Consider the following 27474-nt stretch of genomic DNA (forward strand, 5'->3'; position numbering starts at 1 on the left):
TCGGCTTCATTGCCTTTCTATGAGTTTGTGCCGAAGGACGAACTAAAGGTCGTTTACTTATTGCGCTCTTGGGTTTCGGAGTGAGTCTTTTGTTCCCAGGGTTCCGTGTTCCCCGGCTCGATATCCTCTAAATGTGACGGATTAACAAGACCTTTTCGAAGGGTGTGATGCGGTCAGCGATGTTTCTGACCTGGGTCAAATGTTCAATGCGTGTTCCCCCCGGGTCAATGTGTTGAAATCACCCACCTGCAGTGTGCAGCCGACTGATGTCTCGCTGCTTGAAACAACAACAAACCCTCAAAGTTGAGGCTACAACAGTTTTCCTGAGGTTCCTCCTCGGGGGGCCGAATGGATTTGTAATCATTCAAACTGCATTTGAAAGGTTTGTCTTCTGTTCTTTTGCTTTTTGAAAAGCAATTTCCTACGAGGATGACCCTGGAGTAAAGGGATCTGGGAAACCGGACCCTGGAAAAACAGGATCCTCGGAAGATAGGACTCTAGAACATAGGAGCCAGGAAAAAAGACCCTCGGAAGATAGGACTCTAGAACATAGGAGTCTAGAAACAGGACCCTCTGAAGATAGGACTCTAGAACATAGGAGTCTAGAAACAGGACCCTCGGAAGATAGGACTCTAGAACATAGGAGTCTAGAAACAGGACCCTCGGAAGATAGGACTCTAGAACATAGGAATCTAGAAACAGGACCCTCGGAAGATAGGACTCTAGAACATAGGAGCCTGGAAACAGGACCTTCGGAGTATAGGACTCTAGAACATAGGAGTCTAGAAACAGGACCCTCGGAAGATAGGACTCTAGAACATAGGAGCCTGGAAACAGGACCTTCGGAGGATAGGACTCTAGAACATTGGACCCTGGAAACAGAGAACCCTGGGAAGATAGGACCGTGGTAATATTGGACGCTTGAATACAAGAGCCTGGGAACACAGAACCCTGAAAACAGGGGATCCCGGGAACATATGAGTCTGGGACTGCAAGGATATAAGACCCTGGGATAGAAGACCTTGGGAACAAAGAAACTTGGGACATAGGACTATGGAATATAAGAGTTCAGCTCATCTTGCGAGGGCCAATAACAGATCTTAATATTATTGTCAGAGTGCTTTGTTGTCTCTCTCTCTCTATCACCTCTTAGGTATGAACCACAACACCATCTGGGAAAGCAGACAGCACCTGTTCCCCACGGACGCCATAGGAAGGAGGAAGAAGCAAGAGAGGGAGGAGGGATGAGGGGCTAACTCTTCATCAATAATGACGTCTGGCTCAGATCTCCTGACCGTCGGTGGAGCTCTGGTCATTCAATTGAATCGTTCCACGTTCCTGTTTAATAAACACTTAAAGACATTTAAGCGTTTCGATGTTGAACTTGTTTCTCTGGGGGACATTGGAAAGGTTCATGTCCATTGGACGGGACACTAGGGACAAAGGGCACATGAGCTAGGGAACATAGAGCCATGGGAACATATGACCTTGTACACCACATGATGTAATGTCTCATAAAATATGACGGATTGTTTGGTTACATTTAGACACATGGTGGTTGTGGCAGCTAGGGGGGTGGGGTCTCTAATTAGCCAGAGCAGCTGGCTGTAATCAGCCAGCAGCCGAAGCCAATTAGAGACCCCACCCCCCTAGCTGCCACAGTGGTGCTTTTTGTTTTGTTTAACTGAATTTTTATTTCATGTTCTTTATGTCTACCGCGCTTTCTTTTACAACTTTAGAAATCTCTTTCCCGAACTCCGAATGGGTTTTAAAATGCCGGGGAAAGTCTTAAAGCCGGCATAATCACATTGATCTTCTGAGTGGATGTCATAAAAGTTCACCTGTGAACCGCCTTGTGAAAATAATTACATCTTCCACTCATGACAAGTTCTCCTGGAGATCAACAGTTGCTCCCATTTGTCACTTCATTCCTTCGGTGAATTATTTCTGAAGCTAAATGACACGTTAAGTGCACGAACTGTGGGCCGACAGTACAGGAGAACACACTTCTTTTTTTAAAATGGGGTCCCTGTCCCCTCCAGAGGGCCGGGGTATTATTAAAGGCACATTAAAATGTCAGGTGGTGGTGGTGGTGTGTGTGTGTGTGTGTGTGTGGGGGGGGGGGGGGGCATGGTCCGTTATTTCTCCTGAAGCAGAGCAATAATGGGAAAAATACTAAAGTACAAGAGTTCTTCACAGCAGCTGACAGGGCCGGGTTGTATTTTTTATTTTTTTCCTGTCTTATTCTCTCCGTTTCAGCTGTGAAGAAATAAAATAACTAGTTTTCGTACGAGTCGGGGAACGAAGACTTCGACTGCTGTAAAAGTTCCCGTTAAAAAAACACTCGGCAACTTTTCTGCCGGGTGAAGCTGAGAGAGAGAAGGTCGCCTCAAGGTTGCTTCAGAGCGTCGACCTTAAAGGTACATCTGGTATTTGAGTTCTGGATCAAGTCATCTGAACCGTTCCTTTAAAGGAAATATTATTAATCTAACGTTTCTGACAGAGAAATCATCCATCGACTCAAAGGATTTAAAAAAAACATATGACCCAGGGAACATAAGAACATGGGAACATATGACCCATGAAAAATAGAAACATGGGAACATATGACCCAGGGAACATAGGAACATGGGAACATATGAGCCATGAAACATAGAAACATGGGAACATATGACCCAGGAAACATATAAACATGGGAACATATGACCCTGTAAACATCGGAACATGGGAACATATGACCCAGGAAACATAGGAACATGGGAACATATGACCCATGAAACATAGAAACATGGGAACATATGACCCTGGAAACATCGGAACATATGACCCAGGAAACATAGGAACATATGACCCATGAAACATAGAAACATGGGAACATATGACCCATGAAACATATAAACATGGGAACATATGACCCTGTAAACATCGGAACATGGGAACATATGACCCATGAAACATATAAACATGGGAACATATGACCCTGGAAACATCGGAACATATGACCCATGAAACATATAAACATGGGAACATATGACCCATGAAACATATAAACATGGGAACATATGACCCAGGAAACATAGAAACATGGGAACATATGACCCAGGGAACATATGACCCATGAAACATAGAAATATGGGAACATATGACCCAGGGAACAGAGACACTTGGAAACATATGACCAAGGAAACATAGAAACATGGGAACATATAACATAGGGAACATATGACCCAGGAAACATGGGAACATATGACCCAGGGAACACTGACACATGGGGACAAATGACACAAATGTCAGTTCCCAGCTTCAGGCCAGTCTTCCCAGTCCAAGTCTCCAGTTCAACCAGCAGCCACCATCACAGACCTGTTCCCATCACAGACCTCGTTCCCATCACAGACCCCGTTCCCATCACAGACCCGTTCCCATCACAGACCCGTTCCCATCACAGACCTCGTTCCCATCAGACCCCGTTCCCATCACAGACCCGTTCCCATCACAGACCTGTTACCATCACAGACCTCGTTCCCATCACAGACCTCGTTCCCATCACAGACCTGTTACCATCACAGACCTGTTACCATCACAGACCTCGTTCCCATCACAGACCCGTTACCATCACAGACCTCGTTCCCATCACAGACCTCGTTCCCATCAGACCCCGTTCCCATCACAGACCCGTTCCCATCACAGACCCGTTCCCATCACAGACCTGTTACCATCACAGACCTCGTTCCCATCACAGACCTGTTCCCATCACAGACCTGTTACCATCACAGACCTGTTACCATCACAGACCTCGTTCCCATCACAGACCCATTCCCATCACAGACCCGTTCCCATCACAGACCTCGTTCCCATCACAGACCTGTTCCCATCACAGACCTGTTACCATCACAGACCTGTTACCATCACAGACCTCGTTCCCATCACAGACCCGTTCCCATCACAGACCTCGTTCCCATCACAGACCTCGTTCCCATCACAGACCTCGTTCCCATCACAGACCCGTTCCCATCACAGACCTCGTTCCCATCACAGACCCGTTCCCATCACAGACCTCGTTCCCATCACAGACCTGTTCCCATCACAGACCCCGTTCCCATCACAGACCCCGTTCCCATCACAGACCCCGTTCCCATCACAGACCTCATTCCCATCACAGACCTGTTACCATCACAGACCTGTTCCCATCACAGACCTCGTTCCCATCACAGACCTGTTACCATCACAGACCTGTTCCCATCACAGACCTCGTTCCCATCACAGACCCCGTTCCCATCACAGACCTGTTCCCATCACAGACCCGTTCCCATCACAGACCCGTTCCCATCACAGACCCGTTCACATCACAGACCCGTTCCCATCACAGACCCGTTCCCATCACAGACCCGTTCCCATCACAGACCCGTTCCCATCACAGACCCGTTCCCATCACAGACCTCGTTCCCATCACAGACCTGTTACCATCACAGACCTGTTCCCATCACAGACCTGTTCCCATCACAGACCTCGTTCCCATCACAGACCCGTTCCCATCACAGACCCGTTCCCATCACAGACCCGTTCCCATCACAGACCCGTTCCCATCACAGACCCCGTTCCCATCACAGACCTGTTCCCATCACAGACCCGTTCCCATCACAGACCCCGTTCCCATCACAGACCCGTTCCCATCACAGACCTGTTCCCATCACAGACCCGTTCCCATCACAGACCCGTTCCCATCACATACCCTGTTCCCATCACAGACCCCGTTCCCATCACATACCCCGTTCCCATCACAGACCTCGTTCCCATCACAGACCTGTTACCATCACAGACCTCGTTCCCATCACAGACCTCGTTCCCATCACAGACCTCGTTCCCATCACAGACCCGTTCCCATCACAGACCCGTTCCCATCACAGACCCGTTCCCATCACAGACCCCGTTCCCATCACAGAACTGTTCCCATCACAGACCCGTTCCCATCACAGACCCCGTTCCCATCACAGACCCGTTCCCATCACAGACCTGTTCCCATCACAGACCCCGTTCCCATCACAGACCTGTTCCCATCACAGACCCGTTCCCATCACAGACCTGTTCCCATCACAGACCCGTTCCCATCACAGACCCCGTTCCCATCACAGACCCGTTCCCATCACAGACCTGTTCCCATCACAGACCCGTTCCCATCACAGACCCGTTCCCATCACAGACCCGTTCCCATCACAGACCTGTTCCCATCACAGACCCGTTCCCATCACAGACCCGTTCCCATCACAGACCTGTTCCCATCACAGACCCGTTCCCATCACAGACCCCGTTCCCATCACAGACCCGTTCCCATCACAGACCTGTTCCCATCACAGACCCGTTCCCATCACAGACCTGTTCCCATCACAGACCTGTTCCCATCACAGACCCGTTCCCATCACAGACCCGTTCCCATCACAGACCCGTTCCCATCACAGACCCGTTCCCATCACAGACCCCGTCCCCGAGGAGCCGACAGGAGATCGTCCGCCGAGCCGAAAGGACCGCGAACATCTCCCCGCCGGCTGGTCTTGAACACGCCGGCGTTCCCTTACCGACGAACATCTGGCTGCTGAGCCGCAGGCGGAGGTGCCCGTCGGCCGGCGCCTCCAGGAGGCGCGGCGGGAGCTGGTCCACCTGCAGCGACGCCTCCTTCACGTTGCGCTCCACCCTCACGGAGTGCCACTGCCGGTCGTTCAGGGGCAGGTGGGACTTCACGGTCAGGACCGCTGGACCGTTGCCCACGTCGAAGGAGAAAGTCACCACTGAGGGAGCTGGACACACACACACACACACACACACACACACCGGCGGTCAGCTGCATGTGGCGTTGGGTGTTTCTTACGCTCCTCTCTGTTCTCCCTTTCTGATGCAATGCGATACAATGCTGCTGGGAGAACTTGATGACCTGAATAGATTTATGAGGGGGGGCTCGGGCTGACAGCTCGTCAATATTTCACAACGTCTCCCCGACGCTGCGGCAATACATAATGGCTCCAAATAGCCCCCCCCCCCTCCCCCAGGTCTGTGAGACTAAAACCCCACTGTATTTAATTTGTCTCCTTTATCCATTACTCATTCTTTTTTCCATACAACTTCTCACTCTATTATTTTGATTTCCAAATGGCTTTACTTGGCCTGATTGATTATTTCACTTTGTCCACGTCTCCGTCCCCTGAATGTACCTGAATGTACCTGAATGTACCTGAATGTACCTGACTGAACCTGAATGTACCTGAACGTCCCATAGCCTGTAACCCTACATTGGGTGGGTCGGGTATGAGGTTTTAAATTTCCATCTCTAATTGCCCTCACAATCCTCTCCCTGGGGGAATAAAACTGAAAATCTATTAAATTATTATTTTTTTAAACCACTGTAAACTTTTTTTCTCTCCAACGCCTACAAGACATAGCTGAGGGACGAGCGGTTTCCCCCATTGTTTAGCGTAATCGTAAAAAATAAAAGAGTATTTCTTTATTGCCGCCGGTGTAAACAAGTCAATCTTTGATGCATAGATAGATCTTCTTCCTCCTCCGGTTCTCCCACATCGAGCCGGTTCATGACGGCTCTCTGGGCAGTAAGCGCCCCCCCAATAAATATAATTTTGAATTATAATTAAAACAAGTTATAATTGTTATTAGTTGTTTAAGAAATGTAAAAACGAGAAATAACCACAAAGAAATAAGAATACAATGTAATATGATTGTCTGATTTCTGTTTGTTTTTTGTTCATAAGATGTTCCCCAATGTATTTAGAAATGCTCCTGGAGTTCAGTCATAGTGGGAAAAATGTGCTCCCTAAAAAGATATGTAAATGTCCTACCCCCCCCCCCCCCCCAACCCACTCTCAGGTTTGTGAGACAAAAACCCCACTGCAAACATATTTTTAAACTGCCTACAAGACAAAGCTGAGAGACTCACAGGCTCCACGATCATAAACCTTACAACCACGGCGCATCTCTTTATCTCTTTATCTCTTTCATGGCGCCGGTGTAAACAAGTCAGTCTTTTAAGCATGAATAGATCTTCTTCTTCCTCCTCCGGTGAATCCATGAAGAGACCCCCCCCCCCCCCCCCCCCCCGGCGTGTTCTTTAAGGGCTCTCTGGGCAGTAAGTGCACGCTCTTAGCCCCCCCCGCCGGAGCTGTCGACTGTGTCATTAGGCCCACATCACACGCCACAGACCTGACAGCCGGCTTTCTCTGGGAAATTGGACCGTCAACCCGATCGCAGAACATTTCCCCCCCGAGAACCGCAGGATGATAATGTCCGACGGCTCCTCTCGGCGCGAGTGTCGTGGCTACTCCGCCCGTCGGCGTGTTATCCGCGGCGTCCTCGTGACTCACAGCTGAGCTCCACCCGGATGAAGTCCTTGAGGCCGCGGTTCTCCAGGAACACCCCCGACGGAGCGCCGGTCTTGAAGTGGAAGGAGACGTCGGAGGCGAGCTCGGCCTGCAGCGTGGGGAAGTAGAGGTAGGACGCCTCCTGGTAGAACGACGCCGCGTTCCACAGGGACCCTGCAAGGAGAGAGGAGGCAAGGATGGGAGTGAAGTGGAGGGAGGAGGGAGGCAAGGAACACTCGAGAGGGAAACATCAGAAAAGTAGACGACAGCTAAATTATTTTAGCTAACGAGACGGGAGAGAGAACTCTCTCTCTCTCTCTCTCTCTGATGTAATCTAAGCTCTACACAGTGCCTTGTTCACATGTCCCGGTGAGCGTGCACTAACGGCGAAAAGTGCACGTGTAAGCGGTCCAGCGCCGTGACGACGACCTCCGAGTGAAAACTCTCCATGAACACGACATTTAAGAAACGCATTTCGAAAGGTCGATCGTTTTCATTTCATCGCGGGGAAGACCAAAATAGTGATTTCGGGGTAAATATTCGATTAGTTGTGCAGCTCTATAGTTTGACATAATTCCTCTTTTCAAATATCAAAACATGCAGTTATTACAGAATTATGATATAATCGTCCGAGCTTATGACCGGAATGTCTCCCGATGGGTAGGAAAAAAACACATTTTAACATCTTTTGAAAAAACGGCACTTTAAACCATCACCGCGGGGGGTCTGCACTTCATCACCGCGGGGGGGGGGGGGGGGGGCTGCTCTTCATTTGACTGCAGATGAGCTGCCCTTTGTCCCAGAGCTCAGTGTGGGACACAGAGCACTAAATATCTACGCCCTGTTTCATGTTCCAGCGCTGCTGTCCACCCCCCCCCCCCCATCCCCCCCTCCATCCTCCCCTCCCTTTCTGTGTCGCCCCACATTTTTTTGGCTCCCCTGATTGGCTTCGAAACAGGACTTTGAGAATCCGATTTTTCGCGAGGTTTTACGCTCCTCGCTGCCAGTTGCCCCGACAGATTAACTTCATTCTTCTGGCCTCCGATCGAACCCCCCCCCCACCCTCTATCTGCAACCCAAACACCCGGCAGGTTGATCACCTACTGTCTCCGTAACAACGCAGCGGGCCGACGTGGTGCACGGCCCGCGAGCCCGTCCTGTTGGTGTCCCCCACGGCGAGCTGGCTCACCGGCAGGTGGTCTTTGTAGGAGAGGACCCCTGTGTCGTTGGCCCTGCACACACACACACACACAAAGAAATAAATAACACGCCGCCGTCCTGGGGGGTCCAGATTATAAAAAGACATCCATTCTTCTGCATTAGAGGAAACACATCTCATCTCAACGCAGCGCCGGCGGAAACACGGCGACCGGAGCCGAGCGGCTCGGCGGGAGATTAACGCTCGGTTAACAAAGACGCTCAGAGCCTCGCATGCAGCTTCTCTCTCTCCTCTGGTTGTGTAAAGTCGTATTAGATCGGCCGTATAATCGGCAATCACTCATCCGGAGACTCAAACGAGTCGACGGATTCCCTCTGAATTCGTCGGCTGCCTGACGGATGAATTGATTAATTAATCATGCGTCGTCTTTCAATGGGGGCGGGGCCGTATAATAGCTCATGAATAAATCTCAGATTATGAGATCGCACTGAAATTACATTTTTTAAATTCAAATTAGGAACCGTGTATAAAGTTCTGCTTTGGTACATTTTAGTTGCCAGTTCATTAGGCACACCTACACCCGATGAAACGGTTGCGCAATAAATCAATAACTCATCTGATCAGTGTGGAGGACGCCGTGTAGTTTAACTAAGTCGATATACTCAAGTACTACACGGAAGTACAACGTCGAGGTACTTGTACTTTATTGTATTTTCTGCTATTTTCTTTTTTTCTAGGTATTACCAAAGGTATTTCTGTACATGCACCTTCTTAAATGTGATTTAAATGTATTCAGTATTTTTTAATCTCTTTAAATACAATGCACGGTCTAAGTGCCCAATTAAAAATGTATGTGTCAATATGTAGATGTGAGGTTAAAAAAAAAAAAGCCAAACGCTAAATTGGTCTCCGTTCACCGCCTCAGGGCTTTCAAATTTTATTAATTATTAAATGCTGCGGTTGAAGAATACAATATACACATTGTCGCAGCAATACGGACAAAAAACCCACATCATAAACTAAAATGTATGTGTCTGTGTGTGTGTGTGTGTGTACCATGCGTCGGAGTCGGCGTCACAGTTGCAGAAGTAGTTCATGTCCACGCAGTTCTCTTCCAGGCTGCAGGAGCACTGCTGCACCCCCGGCAGGAAGCCGCCCCAGTAGCTCCGCCTCTCGCCGTGACGGTCCAGCCACCAGGTCAGCGGACTGCCGTCTGTAACGAGACACCGGACAGTCGGTCGCCGCGGCAACGGCCAGTGCCCGGAGCTCAAGTGGGTCACGGTCACGAGTTTTATATTTGGAGGGTTGCAGGGATTCGCTTCACCGGGCCAGAATGCAACACACACAAAAAGTACACCTGAAGGGCACTGGGAGATAAGATGAGCACGAAGCTGCATTCTCTCTCCTGACCACCAGGGGGCGACTCCTCTGGTTGTATAGAAGTCTATGCTTCATGTGTTAAAGCTGCATTCTCTCTCCTGACCACCAGGGGGCGACTCCTCTGGTTGTATAGAAGTCAATGCTTCATGTGTTAAAGCTGCATTCTCTCTCCTGACCACCAGGGGGCAACTCCTCTGGTTGTATAGAAGTCTATGCTTCATGTGTTAAAGCTGTATTCTCTCTCCTGACCACCAGGGGGCACCTCTGGTTGTATAGAAGTCTATATAGTGACTCTACTTCTCTTGATGTATTCCCTCAGTAAACATTGTAAACATGAATTCATGTCTCAGTCTCTAGTTTCAAGTCTTCTTCTATACAGCATGATGTCATCATTTAGATCTTTATGGTCATTTTCTGTCAAACAGACCATAAAGCGGGGGACGCTTTAGGGGCGGAGCTACAAGGTCATTGACAGTCAGTGCAACTAAAACCCTTTCACGGCGTGTTTTAAGGTCATTTAGGTTTATTGTAAAGTTTCGTCCGTCTCTCTCCGATGACTCAGCGTTTAATTCAAGGCTTCAGACGTTCAGAACAAATGGCCGACGTCTTCTCGTCCTTGTAATTATACATTCAATCGACTTCAGATTAAAACGTGATTACGAGACGCTAAGCGATCGCGTTGAGTTATCACCACCGCGGCGCAGTAACTCCCCTCGTCATCCTCGTGGTCACCTGACCCCCTCCCTCACACACACACACACACACACACACACACTTGTCTGCTCTACTTAAACCAGTACCCACTTCCCTTGTCGGTCCATCATCTGAGGTTTTGTTGCCCGTCACCCATGAGCTCTTCACACTAAATCACCGAACCCCCCCCCCCCCATCCCCATCTGGCTTGACCTCCTCCCCCCCCCCCCCTTTTCATCTGCTGCACACTTACTCCGGCCGTGACACAATATAAAGAAGATAAAATACAGAAAATACAAGTGGGAGTGAAGAAACAAAAGATTAGAACATTAGAAAATGTTTTGCCTTCCGTGTTTTTTTGAGCACATTTATTTCTATTTTTAGAAAATGTTTCGCCACACATTATTTTAAACATTTATTTCTTCTTTTTTTATTTTTTCACCATACGATTTTTTTCTCCGCAGATTTTTCTTATTTTGTAAAAATGTTTCACCACACGTTTTTTATTAAAGCATTTTTTTATTCTTTTTTTTTCGCCATACGTTTTTTTGAAAGCACTTTTTCTTTTTACAAATATTTTTAAAGCACATTTATTTCTTCTTTTTTAAGAAACATTTTCACCATATGTTTTTTTTAACCCTTGTGTTGCCTTCGGGTCATTTTGACCCGATTCAATGTTTAATGTCGGTGTTCTTTCGGGAGTCAACAAACAAACATAAAGTACTTCACACTTAAACTTGGAAAACAATATTAATTCTAATAATTTTCTGGAGATTTTAATAGCTGGGGTCATGTTGACCTCAAGGGTAAAATATGTTAGTAAATATAAAGGTAACAGTAGGGTTAAACATTGAATCGGGTCATATTGACCCGAAGGCGACAGGAGGGTGAAACATTGAATCGGGTCAAATTGACCCGAAGGCAACACAAGGGTGAAGCACATTTATTTCTTCTATTTTTTGAAAATGTTTTGCCACATGTATTTTGTAAGCATTTATTTATTTTTTAGCCATAGGTTTTTTTAAAGCATATTTATTTCTTAATTTTTTCGATTTTTTTTAAAGCACATTTATTCCTTCTATTTTTCTCAATATGCCAGATTTGAATACACGAGCACAACGCGGCGACACCTTCAGACACTGAGCACTCATATTCGTTGTAGAGCCTCACCAGAGACGCTCCACATACTTTGCATCTGCCGCTTAATTATGCGTAGCGGTGTTCATCCGAGTGGTCCCCGTTAAATAAACAAACACTCAAAATTGCTTATTTTCTCCCTTGTTGTTGTTGTTGTTGTTGTGATTCTCTGCTGCCGTTTACTTCCCGACACGTCGTCCGTGCGTCAGTGAGACATTAACGCTGTAATTCGTCACCTCCTCCGAGGGGCGAAGTGGTCCGGCCTCAATCATCCGTCACACGGCGACCGAGATGAGGCGAGACCGGCGGGGGGGAAAAGCCCATTAAGCTCCGTGTCACGATGCATCATCAAGTGTCACACGCTACGATACCTTCGTCCTACCCAGCATGCATCAGCGCTGCATCGGCTCGTACGCGTCGGAATCGACCGGCGCGGAATGATGGAAACGTTCATGTTGACAACTGCTGCATGAGGCATGGAGGCATCACTCTGCTTTATTTGTGTTTATTTTTTTAATACCCGATGCCAATACTTATTGGCCGACTCCGAGTACCGGGGTTTAGTTCATAAGCTGTAAACCTTCACTGTGTGGAGGACACCGGGATTACTATTTCACGTTTAAGGCTTTATTTGCTTTTCTAACTTTGTAGAAAAAAATAAGTTGATATACATTTTATTACTTAATTTAATAAACTATTTTTTAAGAAATCTTAAAAATTAACCGGAAATGTGTCAGGACTTAAACAATTTATAAAATGGCCAGCTTGACTTTATTTGCTTTTCTAACTTTGCACACAAAAAAAGAAGTTTAAACTTTAACAAATAAATACGTAGATATACATTCTATGACTTAATTGAATGAACTATTTTTTTTTAATCTTAAAAATTAACTGGAATACAAGTGTCAGGACTTAAAAAAAGGTATAAAATGTCCAGCGTAAATAAATTTAAAAATAAAATCATATCGATCGTCCCCGAAACCCGATCCAGCCGCTTAGAGTCGCCATTGGCCCGATATCTGATATCTAATACCGATGCGTCCCCTAGAATAAATCCCCCACAATGCAACAGAACGGGCAACAAAAGAGACGTACAGGTAATCAGTGAATTGAGATTCCGCCGTTGTCAGTAGAAATTGGTATCGCATCAATCAAACAAACAACGGAGAGCGTGTTGCTCGAAGAACGCTGTCTTTGAAAAAATAATAAGAGAAAAAAAACATGTCAACATGTCAACTTCTGAGACCTCAGATGCTTAACAAGGCAAACACGCCTATCTACCATTTGGCTTCCCCCTCTTATGAGTGACCTCTACGACGACGCAAAGGAGACATGTTGGATTGACTGAGAGAGAAAACATGCGAGTCAACAATACATTATTGATTTGCCACATGCAGGCTCATTAGACCGTCTAATCTTCGAGCAAGCCAATCAGATCAGACTGGGCTTTGTTTCCTTCTTTTCTCTGGGAGGGGCTCTTAAAGAGACAGGCGCTAGAACGGAGCATTTCATTAAAGGTGTACTCAGATTATGTGGTGTTTTTTTTTAGCATTGAAGCATGTAAAACATGTTCTAGTAGAGAACCCAGAAACTAGTATGAATCTGAATATGAGCACAACATGTCACGAATATGGAATAAAGAAAAATCAGGATAAATCAGGATAAATCAGGATAAATCAGTTGGCAGCTGGAGGTAATTCCAAGGACATTGACTGACAAGAAAGACGTTGCACGGTTAAACTCTCGTCTATAAATCCGGTCGACTGCTTTCCAAACATCTTTTCTCCGTAAGCTAACGCAACAAGTCACAGTAATTAATATGAATGCGTTCTCACAAGTCCGCACGACAATAGAAGCTCAAATCTGAATCTCTTCTACTCGAACAACAAATATATTTAAAATATGTCCGATGTGCTTCCAGCACGCCATAAAAGAGTCTGTCCTGCCTCCCTTTGATGTCTGGTGTGATAATGGACTTATTTGTTTGTGCATGCACAGCACCTGGGGACCAGGGGATCTGGGACTTCATGAATGTGTTCATGATTTAAGAGCAAATGTTTGGATGTTTGGGGGGTTGGTGGTGGTGGTGGCGGGGGGGGGGGGGGGCAGTTCAAGATGAATGCACACAGAAAGAGATTGGAGACCACCTCATTGTGAACATTGTGAGAAAGGAAGAGGAAGCCGGAGGCTCAGCCGGCGCCCGACGCCGCAAAGCGCAGAACATCCCGTGTCACGGAGGTTCAGAACTACTGTAGCCCCGGAGGAAAAGACCGGCGCCCTCATTTATTCCGAGGGAATGCAGAAAATCCTGGGGCCAAAAAGAAAGTAAAGAACAGAAGGGGCTTTAACCAACACGGCTGCATTGGCCAATCACGTATTTCTCAAGCGATGAGGATCTCAAAACTAGCCAAAAATGTGTTTGTTCCTTAAAAAAAATAATTTGTGCGGGTTCATTTAAATTTAAATGTGTGTTTCTTGTACATTACGTCCAAAAGAGAGAAAACCAAATATACCATGAGAGACGTAACACGATCGGGGAATATTACATTTATAATGTATTTTTAACATCTTTTTTTGGGGACGTAAATGTGTTATACAAGTTGCAAAGAGAGAGAGAGAGAGAGAGAGAGACCAGAGCCAAGTTCCTTTGTCTTGCTCGCCACCAGCCGACTACATGAAGGGTGTAGAAAAGTAGCAGGATTTTCACAATAAAATGGAACATTTTCATAATTGTTTTCAACAACTCAAATATATTAAAATTTCTATTTTTTTGTCGACAGCCATAGCCGCTACGCATATTCCTGCCCTAACCCTAATTTCGCCCGAAATAATAATATGTGAAATTAAAACTCCAAAATCAATAAGAAAAAATAACCCTGTAACCCAGACCATCATATAAGGACCTGACAGGGTCACCAATACTACGTATGTACAATACCCACAATGCAATAGCTTATTATTGGCATAAACTACATGATTTGATCTCAGTAAAAAAGTTGCGCTGACCTTTGGTATTGAAGAGGCGGGACTTCTTGCAGTTGTAAACCACTTCCTGTTGGCACTGCTCGGAGCCCGTCACGATGGCGTGGAGCTGCTCCTCCGAGGCGCCGTAGTTGAAGCTGGTGACGTGAGGTTTGAGGAGGGAGGAACCTTGCACCGCCACCGGAGACGTGACGTCGTGGGCCACCAGCGTCCACACCTTCTCCTCTGGAACGAGAACAATTGGAATCCGTTAGCTCAAGTTTTCTTAAACGTCTCACAAGTCCGGACGGTAAATGTAATGGATGCTCTTCTCCAGGCCTCACACAGGTGAGCCTCACACCTCCATCAATCCACCTTTCAGGTCCATGAGCAGAAGAAATCCCTCCTAATAATCTGCATTCGCTCTTTAAAAGCACTCGGAAAAGGAGTCCAGGGTTTGTCCAATGAAATGAGGCGAGCACTCCGTCCTATTAGCATCATCCGGTTCCCGTGTTTACTCAAAGCCTTAAGACAAAATCCCTCTCCGCCTCGTGATTATTCACATCAGGTCGTCAGGTTTAGAGCTATTTACATTTCCTATGGATTCCCTAATTGAGGTCAAGTGGAGGTAAATCTGCTGCCGAACGATTTCAGAGGAAGACTCGGGGGGGCGGGGGAGGGGGGGGGGACGTCACCGCTGTGTTAACCTTGCAAGAAAGGAAAGGAAGAAGAAAAAAAGAGGACGAAAGTGTCGCGGGGATGAAAAACGGCGTCAACGCCGCGGCTGTCAAAACTTGACGTGGACACGTTTTTTTTTTGTCCCCGCGTGTCACGAGAGCCGCGGACCGAGGGGATGCGGCCGCGACCGAGGGGACGCGCCGGTCAAATGTCACGTCTCCCGCGTCGCGGAAACCCACATTGTGTCCCGAGGCGTTGGAAATATCACGCTGAATGGAGGGGGGGGGACGGGGGCAACAGATGATCCGGGTTTCTAAATTCTAGCCCGGAGACATAAATCCGACAGGCCTGCCAAATCATACCGCGGTAATTACATACGGGGAAATAATTAAAGGTCAACCGGGGCCTTGAAACCCATTGCCGTGACATTCAAGTGTGCATATTTGTGCGTGTTTGTTAACGATTTTATTTACTCCTCGCTCTCGAAGCCCCGCCCCAGGCACGTTTTAATACATGTATTAAAAAATAATATCCTCTGCTGTGATTCATTTTGTTTTTCCCTCACTTAGTAAAAGGAGAAATTCCGGTAGACGGTGAACGGAGTTCTGGTTTACATCCCCAAAAAACGTCTCACGCATCCGTGACGCCTGTCAACTCTTCCCACGATGCTAGGTACGACTTTATTGACTCCTCACACTTTAAGCCCCGCCCTCCGAAAAATATTCTCTGCTCTGATTAATTTCTTTACCCCCTCACTTAGTAAAAGGATAAATTCAGGTAGACGATGAAAGGAAGTCACAGTTTCTAGTTTACATCCCCAAAAAGACGTCTCACGCAACGGTGCCGTCCAGTAAATTTTCCAACGATGTTAAGTACGATTTTATTGACTCCTCGCTCTCTAAGCCCCGCCCCCAGGTACGTTTTAATACATGTATTAAAAAAAAAATCCTCTGCTGTGATTAATTTGTTTTCCCCCTCACTTAGTAAAAGGAGAAATCCCGGTTGACGGTGAACGGATGCCAGAGGTTCTGGTTTACATCCCCAAAAAAACGTCTCACGCAACCGTGACGTTCGTTAAATCTTCCCACGATGTTAAGTACGATTTTATTGACTCTTCGTTCTCTAAGCCCTGCCATCCGAAAAATATTCACTGCTCTGATTAATTTCTTTTCCCCCTCACTTAGTAAAAGGATAAATTCCGTTAGACGGTGAAAGGAAGCCACAGGTTCTGGTTTACATCCCCAAAAAAGCGTCTCACGCAACCGTGACGCCCGGTAAATCTTCCCACGATGTTAAGTACGATTTTATTGACTCTTCGCTCTCCAGGCACGTTTTAATACATGTATTAAAAAAAATATCCAATACTGTGATTAATTTGGTTTTTCATTCCGGAAATTCCGGTCGACGATGAAAGGAAGCCACAGGTTCTGGTTTACGTCGCCCAAAAAAACGTCTCACGTAACCGTGACACCCGTCAACTCTTTCCCCGATGCTAGGTACACTATGAACGTGGATATTCATGGTCCCCAGAAGGAAGCCTGGCTTGCATCATAATCGGGTAAGAAAAAACATGGACACACACACACAAACACACACACACACACACACAAACAATTATCCAGATCTAATGGGCAGATTGCAGTGGAATTTATTGGACATTATATTTCCGTGTTGGACACTTTCTTGAGCAAACACCCCTCATTTAAAAATGTCAGTCAAACACAACAACAACCGCATCATTTAATGGACTGCCGTGAAATTTACTGAGCAGATTAGTGCTCCCGGAGGGATCGACCCTTTTGACTTTAATGACCCCCAGAGGCCCCCCGGAGGCCCTTGAGTTTAGACCGGCTCGTTAAAACCGTGACACTTGAGTGACTTCAGAACCTAAAAGCACGAGTCCTCGTCATCGCACTCTAACCCCCGGTTTCTCGTCCAGTCGAAGACGGGTTTATTATAAAGAGTGTATTCTCCGTACGTTCTCCGGGGGCTTCAAAGAGCTCGGGCAGAAAGATACGATAAATACGAGCGTCGCTGGTATTATTAGACCGCACATGGTTTGAATAATGACTGAGAGACGGGGGTGAAGAAAGAGGCGTCTTTAGGACCTAATGGACCTAATGGACACCCCCCCCCCACAGGCCGAAAGGCGACCGAAAGATTGACATAAATATCTACGTGGCGTATGCAGATTGATTATAGGCCCGCTTGGAGAACACTTCACAATCAGCAGATGGATTTAATAGTTAGGCTTCTTCAAATCTATCATTATGAAGAGCAGAGGTTGTGCAACGAAAATACATTTGAGCGTCAAAAGAAAAAGAAAAAAAGAAGAAGAAAAAAACGCTACAATTTCCTGTCGTGCTTTTTGTCGTGTTTTTGCATTTCTTTGGGTTGTTTTCTTCGAAATAGATGTGAGTCTATTTGTCTCTTTGATGCCGTTTGCATCTCCTTGTCGTCAATTTGTGTCTCTGTGGTTGTTTTTTGTCTCTTTGTAGAAGTTGTGCATCTCGTTGTAGTGGTTTTGTGTCATTTTGTCGTAGTTTAATGTCTCATAGTGGTTTTTTGTCTCTTTGTAGAAGTTTTGCATCTCGTTGTAGTGGTTTTGTGTCATTTTGTCGTAGTTTAATGTCTCATAGTGGTTTTATGTCTCTTTGTAGTGGTTTTGTGTCTCTTAGTAGTGGTTTTGTGTTTCTTTGAAGTGGTTTTGTGTTTCTTTGAAGTGGTTTTGTGTGTCTTTGAAGTGGTTTTGTGTCTCTTAGTGGTTTTATGTCTCTTTCTAGATGTTTTATGTCTCTTTCTAGATGTTTTATGTCTCTTCGTAGAGGTTTTGTATCTCTTTGTAGTGGTTTTGTGTCTCTTTCTAGTTATGTGTCTCTTTGTAGTGGTTTTATGTCTCTTTGTAGTGGTTTTATGTCTCTTTGTAGTGGTTTTATGTCTCTTCGTAGAGGTTTTATGTCTCTTTGTAGTGGTTTTATGTCTCTTCATAGAGGTTTTATGTCTCTTTGTAATGGTTTTGTGTTTCTTTGAAGTGGTGTTGTGTCTCTTTCTAGTTCTGTGTCTCTTTGTAGTGGTTTTATGTCTCTTTGTAGTGGTTTTATGTCTCTTCGTAGAGGTTTTATGTTTCTTTGAAGTGGTTTTGTGTCTCTTTCTAGTTCTGTGTCTCTTTGTAGTGGTTTTATGTCTCTTGAGTGGTTTATGTCCTCAGAGTGGTTTTGTGTTTCTTGAAGTGGTTTTGTGTCCTCTCAGAGTGGTTTATGTCTCTTTGTAGTGGTTTTATGTCCTCTCAGAGGTTTTATGTCTCTTTGTCGTGGTTTTATGTCTCTTCATAGTGGTTTTGTGTTTCTTTGAAGTGGTTTTGTGTCTCTTTCTAGTTCTGTCTCTTTGTAGTGGTTTTATGTCTCTTTGTAGTGGTTTTATGTCTCTTCGTAGAGGTTTTATGTCTCTTTGTAGTGGTTTTATGTCTCTTCATAGTGGTTTTGTGTTTCTTTGAAGTGGTTTTGTGTCTCTTTCTAGTTCTGTGTCTCTTTGAAGTGGTTTTATGTCTCTTCGTAGTGGTTTTGTGTTTCTTTGAAGTGGTTTTGTGTCTCTTTCTTGTTCTGTGTCTCTTTGTAGTGGTTTTGTGTCTCTTTGTAGTGGTTTTGTGTCTCTTCGTAGTGGTTTTGTGTTTCTTTGAAGTGGTTCTGAGTGTCTCTCTGGTCGGCGCATGTCTCCCTGAGAGGCCCTGACACTTTGAGTCCCCGGGGTTCTGCCCAGTGGTCCTGCTCAGTAATCCATCCACGGGTCTACTCCAGGATTGACAGAACCAAGGACACGTTGCAGTCGAACCACGTGGGCATTTGAGGAAAAGAAACCGATACGCTCTCGACTCTCGGGCACCGGCCCCGGTGGCCGTAATGATTTCTCACTGGATCTCAGACCGTCGGTTCGAATCGATGGTTCAAACTCCAGCGAGTGGACTCTTCACGCTGAGCTTTCTGACGGTTCTCAGAGGAACTCCATAAAAAAAAAACAAGGGGGCAAAGGTGACAACAAGTGAATTACGACGCTCTCACCTGTCATGTTGCAGTATACCTGGGCGGGCCCCAGGGGACCGCTGCCATCCGGGTCGATGGAGTAGAAGCCTGAGGAGCTGCCAATCAGCTTGTAGGCCTCGCAAGACGACTCGTAGATGGCTGGAAGAAGCAGAACGGGGACGGTTATTCTTCAATAGGTTATTGTTTTCATCCTGACTGATCACGGCGTAGCAACTACCTCCTGTATGGGAACTACAGTCATATAAATGACTGCTAAAAAAAGCTCATATGCATCGGTAAAGTGTTGAGGATTCTTTCTGTCATTGCTTATTTGGCTCATGATTCAGTTTAGATGTCCTATGGTGGCGGATTTACCAATCGGTATTTAAACAAGGGGTCAGGCGAACGCAGGCCTCCGATTCAGTCCTCTGGCTGTAATTTTCCACAGCGGGGAGCAGATCTTACAGGCTTATTTGCTAGCTGTGTAATTCCGTCTCTACGGTTGGATTGAGGCTGAATAGGCAACGATCCACGATGTGAATAAAGAGGCAGCTCTTGTATCACGGGTCTAACATATATAATTTTAGACAGGTATCAATATCAGTTCCAGTGAACGCCATATTTATAATATTCACCTCTTCACCTTCAGGCGGCCCTTTCTGACTCCGTCGACAGAAACAAGACGTTTAACTATTTTTCATGTTGCAATACCTTTTATATTTAAAAAAAATACTTTGAATAATGCAGATTTTTTTTCACCAGCCCCGAGAGTGACGACGAAGAAAAGGACCTTGTTTAATCCCTTAGTCTGAGAAAAGATAAGTACCCTCAGAGTAGCGTTCTCTCCAGCTGCAAGTCTTTCAACCATCTGAAAATATGTTATATAAAATGTAATATATGTAATATATATATAAAAGTTATATATATGATTTTTTTTTGGGGGGTGGGGGGGTTTGTTTTGTCTGTTTAGCTACTAGATACTTAACGAAGACAGTGTATTCTTTATTGATTATATTTCATTATATAGACTTCTATACAACCAGAGGAGTTGGCCCCTGGTGGTCAGGAGAGAAATGCAGCTTTAACACATGAAGCAGAGGCTTCTATACAACTAGAGGAGTTGCCCCCTGGTGGTCAGGAGAGAAATGCAGCTTTAACACATGAAGACTCTGTCAACTGAAAAACGACTTTTATCTGAGTTCCCTGTTGCAAAACCTTTTAAATATAGCAAAACACTTTGTATAATGCAGATTTGACCAGTGACAATGAAGAAAAGGACCTCTACTAATCCCTTAGACTGAGAACAACCTTCAGAGTAGCGTTCTCTACAGCTGCAAGTCTTTCCACCACCGTAAAAAAGTTATAGAAGTGAGTTTGAGCTCAAGATAAATAAAATGGAGTTTATATGTGTTTTGTGTGTGTGTGTGTGTGTGTGTGTGTGTGGGGTGGGGGGTTGTTTTGACTGTTGAGTTAAAAAAGCTGTTTGAAAGCCAGCAGACGCTCTGATGTGACACGCATCGCTCTCACATGCAAAGACAACCGGGGTTCACCTGCCTACAAACAGGAAACCGGGGATTCTGGGACCGGGGAAGTTCACACACAGCCAACAGCGAATATCAAGTGTGTGTGTGTGTGTGTGTGGGGGGTGATGGCGGGGTGCATCGAGACATGTGACACCCGCGAGGAGAACTTCCTGCACGCAGAGTCGATCTGAAGTGTCAGCCGTGAGCTATTTTAGGGAGATGGAAATTATAAAGTGAGAATAACGTCTGCGAGGTCACGTCAGGGCGACGACCCCGTTCCCGCTTCGCCTTCTCGGTGGCACGAATCGAAAGAAAGCCGAGCGAGCCGGACGGGTAAAAGGTGTGTGAGCGGAATCAAATGACACAGCTCAGTAGAGCTAGGATGTACGATGGAGAGTGTGTGGGGGGTGGGGGGTGTGGAGGTGAAGTAAGAAGTGCTTACAGTTGTGACAAGTGGCTCCGGAGTACCCGGTTCCAGAACAGTCGCAGGAGAACGAGCTCCACGTCTGAGAGCAGCGGCCGCCGTGTTCACACAGGTTGGGAAGGCACCTGAAAGACAGAGCGGGGGGTTTACACAACCCATGCGATGTATAGAAAAATAAACAATATAAAAGTCTGTTTGAATTACGCCGATAAGTAAGAATAACAAAATCACAGTAAAAATAGTCCTGCAGTCAAACAGGTATTAGCATTGAAAATATCCTAAATATAATATATTATATACAGAAAGGCTCATTTATAAATACTATATATCATATTACAAGAATATAATTAGTGATACATGAATAAAATCAACATGTTTCAAATGAAGGAAGCCCTGAATTAAGACAAAAACAAACACAACAATATCTATACATCCTTCTTACTTGTAATCATAAATAATACAATATATTTACCACATTTATAGTTGGAAAGGTTGAACACGCTCTTGGTTCAGTAAGGAAATCACTAGTTGGATAACATTTCTTAGACAAAACGTGAAATTGTATGCATGAATTGGTTGTTTTTCTTCCTGCGATGCAAATCATGCCCAGATTACACCAAATTGCACCATTAAAAAAAAGAGATTTCTGGGCTATCAGACTCCCCGAGGGACGTCAACCCCCGACAACTTTATATTCTGCTCAATCAGTAATAAAACATCATAATGTTTTCGTTGATTCATATTCTAAATCTGGAAAAGAACCGACGTCGTCAAATACATATGGAATACAAAGTATAAAGTCCAAATTGTCCAGTACACAATACTACAGAATCAACTACATGTAATTAATTACAATTTAAAAAACAGAAGCACCACATTTAATAATTGAATACCCAAACAGCTTCTCAGAATTTAATTTTCCTGTTCTTATTGAGCTCTAGTTTACTCCAGATAGATGTTTTTAGCTTCAAAGTTAGCCATGTTCCCAGTACGTTAAGCTAACGGAAACAAAAAGATCACACAAACCCCCTCAGGAGTATTTATCGGGCACCAATATCGCCGCGTTCTTTTTGTTGGTTGATCTTTTATTTATCAGTTAGAGAAGACCTCCTCTCGTTCCCTTTATTCTTTTGTACTTAAATTACGACCTTAGGAACTCAAAGACTAATTTACTGTTTATTCTTGTTTCATAAAAAATAAAAAATCCCGCAGGACTTTGAATCGATGGCGTCTCATCCGGTGTGGTCTCGGTTGTTTTTAAAAACAAATAAATAATGTAATAAAAAGCTGACGGATCTCGTCGTTTCTCTAAAACTAAAAGCCTCGCCGTCACCTTCAGACTAGAATGCCCGTTAATGGGATTTCGCCACAATGAGCGTGTCACGGAAATTCCAAACCGCGCTCTCCTGATTAATAGTCCCTTCCTCCGAGCCTCCTTCAGTTTCACATAATTGCGACGCCTTTCCGAGCGTGCATCTATAATTTCATACACTTTCATCTCTCGCCTATTAACTGGGGCCCGGGCCTCGCAGATAAGGTTGCAGCCGTTGGTTTAATTACCGACGTAGCCGTTTCACCATTGTGTGTGTGTTTGCGCCGTGTGCAATCGCGGGTCGTGGAATCCCTGTAGCCGGCACACCCCAGTGCACACGGACCGTAAATTGAGTCACAATGTTTAATTACGCACGCAGGAAAGGAGATAAGCTGCGATAAAACAAAATATATTTTTTTCTCGTACTCTAGGGGTCGGCGAGAGTCAGAAAGGAACGACAACATCGGTGCGATTAACGTTAGCATAAAAGCTGAGGACGTCAGGCATCAGGGCGACGGATTACCTCAGTGTGGATAATGTCACCGAACACACGACTTCGTCTGAGCTCTGCGGTTTCCTTGTTGCTGCTGTATAAACATCTCCTGCATAATGCATGGCGTGTTTCATTTTTAGGATACTTCACAAAACTTTCCATGCCTGATTTTTTTATTTCTTTTTTTCTCCAGTTTCTCTCCGACCTCATTTCTTTTTTGCGTTAGCTAAATCGACCGGCACTGATTTGTGCATTTTTTCTATGGGCAAACGCTAAAATCCAACATAAGCGTAAATATAGTTTTACTGCTTATGTTTAGGCTGCATTCTCTCCACTGGCCACCAGGGGGCGACTCCTCTGGTTGTATAGAAGTATATGCATCATATGTTAAAGCTGCACTCTCTCTCCTGACCACCAGGGGGCGACTCTTCTGGTTGTATAGAAGTCTATGCGTCATGTGTTAAAGCTGCATTCTCTCTCCTGACCACCAGGGGGCGACTCCTCTGGTTGTATAGAAGTCTATGCATCATTTGTTAAAGCTGCATTCTCTCTCCTGACCACCAGGGGGCGGCTCCTCTGGTTGTATAGAAGTCTATGCTTCATGTGTTAAATCTGCATTATCTCTCCTGACCACCAGGGGGCGACTCCTCTGGTTGTATAGAAGTATATGCTTCATTGGTTAAAGCTGCATTCTCTCTCCTGACCACCAGGGGGTGACTCCTCTGGTTGTATAGAAGTCTATGCTTCATCTGTTAAAGCTGCATTCTCTCCTGACCACCAGGGGGCGACTCCTCTGGTTGTATAGAAGTCTATGCTTCATTTGTTAAAGCTGCATTCTCTCTCCTGACCACCAGGGGGCGACTCCTCTGGTTGTATAGAAGTCTATGCTTCATGTGTTAAATCAGCATTCTCTCTCCTGACCACCAGGGGGCGACTCCTCTGGTTGTATAGAAGTCTATGCTTCATTGGTTAAAGCTGCATTCTCTCTCCTGACCACCAGGGGGCGACTCCTCTGGTTGTATAGAAGTCTATGCTTCATGTGTTAAAGCTGCATTCTCTGTCCTGACCACCAGGGGGCTCCTCTGGTTGTATAGAAGTCTATATAGGGACTCTACTTCTCTCTTGATGTATTCCCTCACAAGTTTATGTCTCAGTCTCTAGTTTCAAGTCTTCTTCTTTACAGCATGATGTCATCATTTATACTTTATGGTCATTTCGAGTCAAACAGACCATAAAGCAGGGGGCGCTTTAGGGGCGGAGCTACAGGTGATTGACAGGTCTGTACCAGAGACGTATTCGGTGTCTTTACATCTGCCACTAAAGATTGACGTCTCCGCCCGGGAAAACAAAAGTGCCTCCTTCCGTTGTTCTATTGCCCCCCCCCGCCCCCTTCCCGAGCTGCCGGGTGGTGTTTGCGTCACTTTCTGACAGCGAACGACCTCGACTAGAGAGCCGTCACTTTGACACGGTGGAGATCCAGTAAAAACACGGGGGAGATAACCGCCGTTAGCATGTTCTTCACCGCCGTTAGCACGTTGTTTTTCCCGGCCGTTAGCACGCTTTTCTTCTTGTTGCAGATATCGGCGAAGCTCGAAGGTCTGCCAATCCATCTTCCACGGGGCCACACAGCTATGCGGGGTAATGAGGGATGGGGATGGGGGGGGGGAGGGGCACGCAGCAGCTTGTTAGCATAGTTCCTCCGGCGGAGAAAAAAAAAGAGGATGTTGCAGAGTTCCTGTTGCCGTTTAATTGTCCGATCTTGTCGGCGTGTTTGTCCGAGACGTCACCGACGTCCAGGCGACGCACCGCCGCCTTCGAATCAACAACGCGGCCCGCGAACATCGTGCTTTGCTACGTCACCTGTCTCTGATGTCGCACGTGTCGAACCGAAGCTCGTTGTGAGTTCCCAGCAGCCCTTGCTGGACGCGGTTGAGGTTCACCGGCTGGCCGTTGAGGAATATGAGCCGCACGCATCCCTGGAAGTCCGGAGTCGGGTCCTGACAGTCCGCCGGGGGACACCCTGGAAGGGAGAGGACGCACCATGAAGCCTCTCGCGGTCGATTAGCACCGCGGCCGAACCGTATTTCTACTCGTACCTCCAAAGTTGACGCCGCCTCCGGCCTCCAGCGGCGCCCACAGCTCGATGGCGGCGGACGCTTCTCCGTCCAGCGTCAGCGAGATCTGTCGGTTCCCCGTGTGGAGACCCACCGAGTGCCACAGGCCGTCGCTGACCCGCTGACCTGGAGAGCCACATGACAACGTGAGTCAGTTCACACACACACACACACACACACACACACACACACACACACACACACACACACACACACACACACACACACACACACACACACACACACACACACACACACACACACACACACACACACACACACACACACACACACACACACACACACACACAGAGAGGTATTGTGTTTTTCTTTCTCCCAGTCCACCTCGAGGCTGTGGAAAGACTTTTTCTCCCGTTGCATTGTAGTTAATCCATGCGCGACGTGGGGCTTTTCATCCGGCTGCCACGGCAACACGAGGGAGGAGGAGGACTCCCTTCGCCTCGTGTTCGGGGGTTTAGTTCAAGATCCACTTTTAATTTCGTAATAGCTGCCGTCAAATCGCCCACGTTCCCTCATTGGTTTATTCCTCTCCCCCGCTCCGTCACCACATATTTAATCAGATGAAAGTTAGCGTGAGCAGAGACTCCGTCAGCATTTCTGCTGTTAATTTAACACCTTTTGGACGATTTGTGCAACTTCAGCTTCTTTTTTTAATATATATTATTTTTTCTCATATATTTTGTGTCTTACGTGACGAATGGGGAAAGTTATTATTATTGTTTTTGTTGGTCCAGTATCGAGGGAGAACGGCGCCGCCAGTGAACCGTGATGATGTCATCGCTCTGCTTGTCAGTGGGTCATGTGACCAGAAGTAAGTGCTGACCTCACAGCTGACGACAGGAAGAGCAGCTGAGCAGAAGGTTTAGATCCAGATGTACGAAAGAGACTCTCTCCCTCTCTCTCTTTCTCCTTCTCTCTCTCCCCCTCTCTCTTCCTGCCTCCCCCCTCTCTCCCTCCCGCTCTCTCTCCATCTCTCTCCCTCATTCTCTCTCCTTCTCTCCCTCCCCCCTCTCTCCCTTCCCCCCACCTCTCCTCCCTCCCCCCCTCTCTCTTGGCTGTAAGAAGTGGAGGATCCCGTATGTGGGAGAGAAGTTTAATCTGAATCTCTCGCTCGATAACATTTTCATCGTTGACCTCCAAATAAATAAAAACTCCTTGAAGGAATCCGTGTCGATTAATAAACAGATAAACACACAAAACTACGAGGGGTCGACTCTAGAGTCGAACTAACGCCTCGTCTCTGTCCCGCCCACGCTGGTATTACAAATCACAGACCCCCCCCCCCCCCTGGCTGATTGGTAATTAAATCCCTCTCCAGTAAATGACATCATGGGTGGTGTTGGTGGTGGTGTTGGTGGTTTTGGTGGTGGTGAGGGTGGTGGTGTTGGTGGTGTTGGTGATGGTGGTGGTGGTGGTGTTGGTGGTGGTGTTGGTGGTGGCGGTGTTGGTGGTGGTGTTGGTGGTGGTGGTGGTGTTGGTGGTGTTGGTGGTGGTGGTGGTTTTGGTGGTGGTTTTGGTTTTGGTGGTGTTGGTGGTGGTGGTTTTGGTGGTGTTGGTGGTAGTGGTGGTGGTGGTGGTGGTGGTGGTTTTGGTGGTGGTGGTTTTGGTGGTGGTGTTGGTGGTAGTGGTGGTGGTGGTGGTGGTGTTGGTGGTAGTGGTGGTGTTGGTGGTAGTGGTGGTGGTGGTTTTGGTGGTGGTGTTGGTGGTGGTGGTTTTGGTGGTGGTGTTGGTGGTGGTGTTGGTGGTGGTGGTGGTGTTGGTGGTGGTGGTGGTGGTGGTGTTGGTGGTGGTGTTGGTGGTGGTGTTGGTGGTGGTAGATGTGGTTTAGGTGTTGGTGGTGGTGGTAGTGGTGGTTTTGGTGTTGGTGGTGGTGTTGGTGGTGGTAGATGTGGTTTTGGTGTTGGTGGTGGTGGTGGTGTTGGTGGTTTAGGTGTTGGTGGTAGTGGTGGTTTTGGTGTTGGTGGTTTAGGTGTTGGTGGTGGTGGTGGTGGTGTTGGTGGTAGTGGTGGTTTTGGTGTTGGTGGTTTAGGTGGTGGTGGTGATGTTCAGATCTGTTCTCTAGACGGAGAGAGGAATACAAAAGGGATGCACCTGCGCCTCTACTTTCCTCTCCTCTCTCCTTTCCTCTTTCTTCTCTTTTATCTCCTCTCCTATATCTCTTCTCTCCTCTCTCTTCTCTCCTCTCTCCTCTCCTCTCTCTCTCTT

The 27474-nt window shown here is 46.5% G+C and overlaps 1 protein-coding gene across 2 annotated transcripts in view; it reads right to left on the reverse strand.

Annotated features, from left to right (window-relative positions):
* cntnap5a (contactin associated protein family member 5a) overlaps positions 1 to 27474 on the reverse strand; it is a 110610-nt gene that overhangs the window by 23392 nt on the left and 59744 nt on the right. For both annotated transcript variants that reach the window (XR_008833159.1, XM_056426110.1), the window contains exons 9-17: positions 25231 to 25374; positions 24995 to 25154; positions 21348 to 21454; positions 19422 to 19541; positions 14734 to 14934; positions 9574 to 9730; positions 8463 to 8590; positions 7362 to 7532; positions 5571 to 5789 (exon numbers count right to left, since the gene is read on the reverse strand). Coding sequence is in view for 1 of the 2 variants with exons in the window: in XM_056426110.1 (XP_056282085.1) it covers positions 5571 to 5789; positions 7362 to 7532; positions 8463 to 8590; positions 9574 to 9730; positions 14734 to 14934; positions 19422 to 19541; positions 21348 to 21454; positions 24995 to 25154; positions 25231 to 25374 (1407 nt within the window). In the remaining variant the exon portion in view is untranslated. The remainder of the gene's footprint in view (positions 1 to 5570; positions 5790 to 7361; positions 7533 to 8462; positions 8591 to 9573; positions 9731 to 14733; positions 14935 to 19421; positions 19542 to 21347; positions 21455 to 24994; positions 25155 to 25230; positions 25375 to 27474) is intronic.

Source organism: Pseudoliparis swirei, chromosome 2, assembly GCF_029220125.1.
Source record: "Pseudoliparis swirei isolate HS2019 ecotype Mariana Trench chromosome 2, NWPU_hadal_v1, whole genome shotgun sequence".
Classification (NCBI taxonomy): Eukaryota; Metazoa; Chordata; class Actinopteri; order Perciformes; family Liparidae; genus Pseudoliparis; species Pseudoliparis swirei.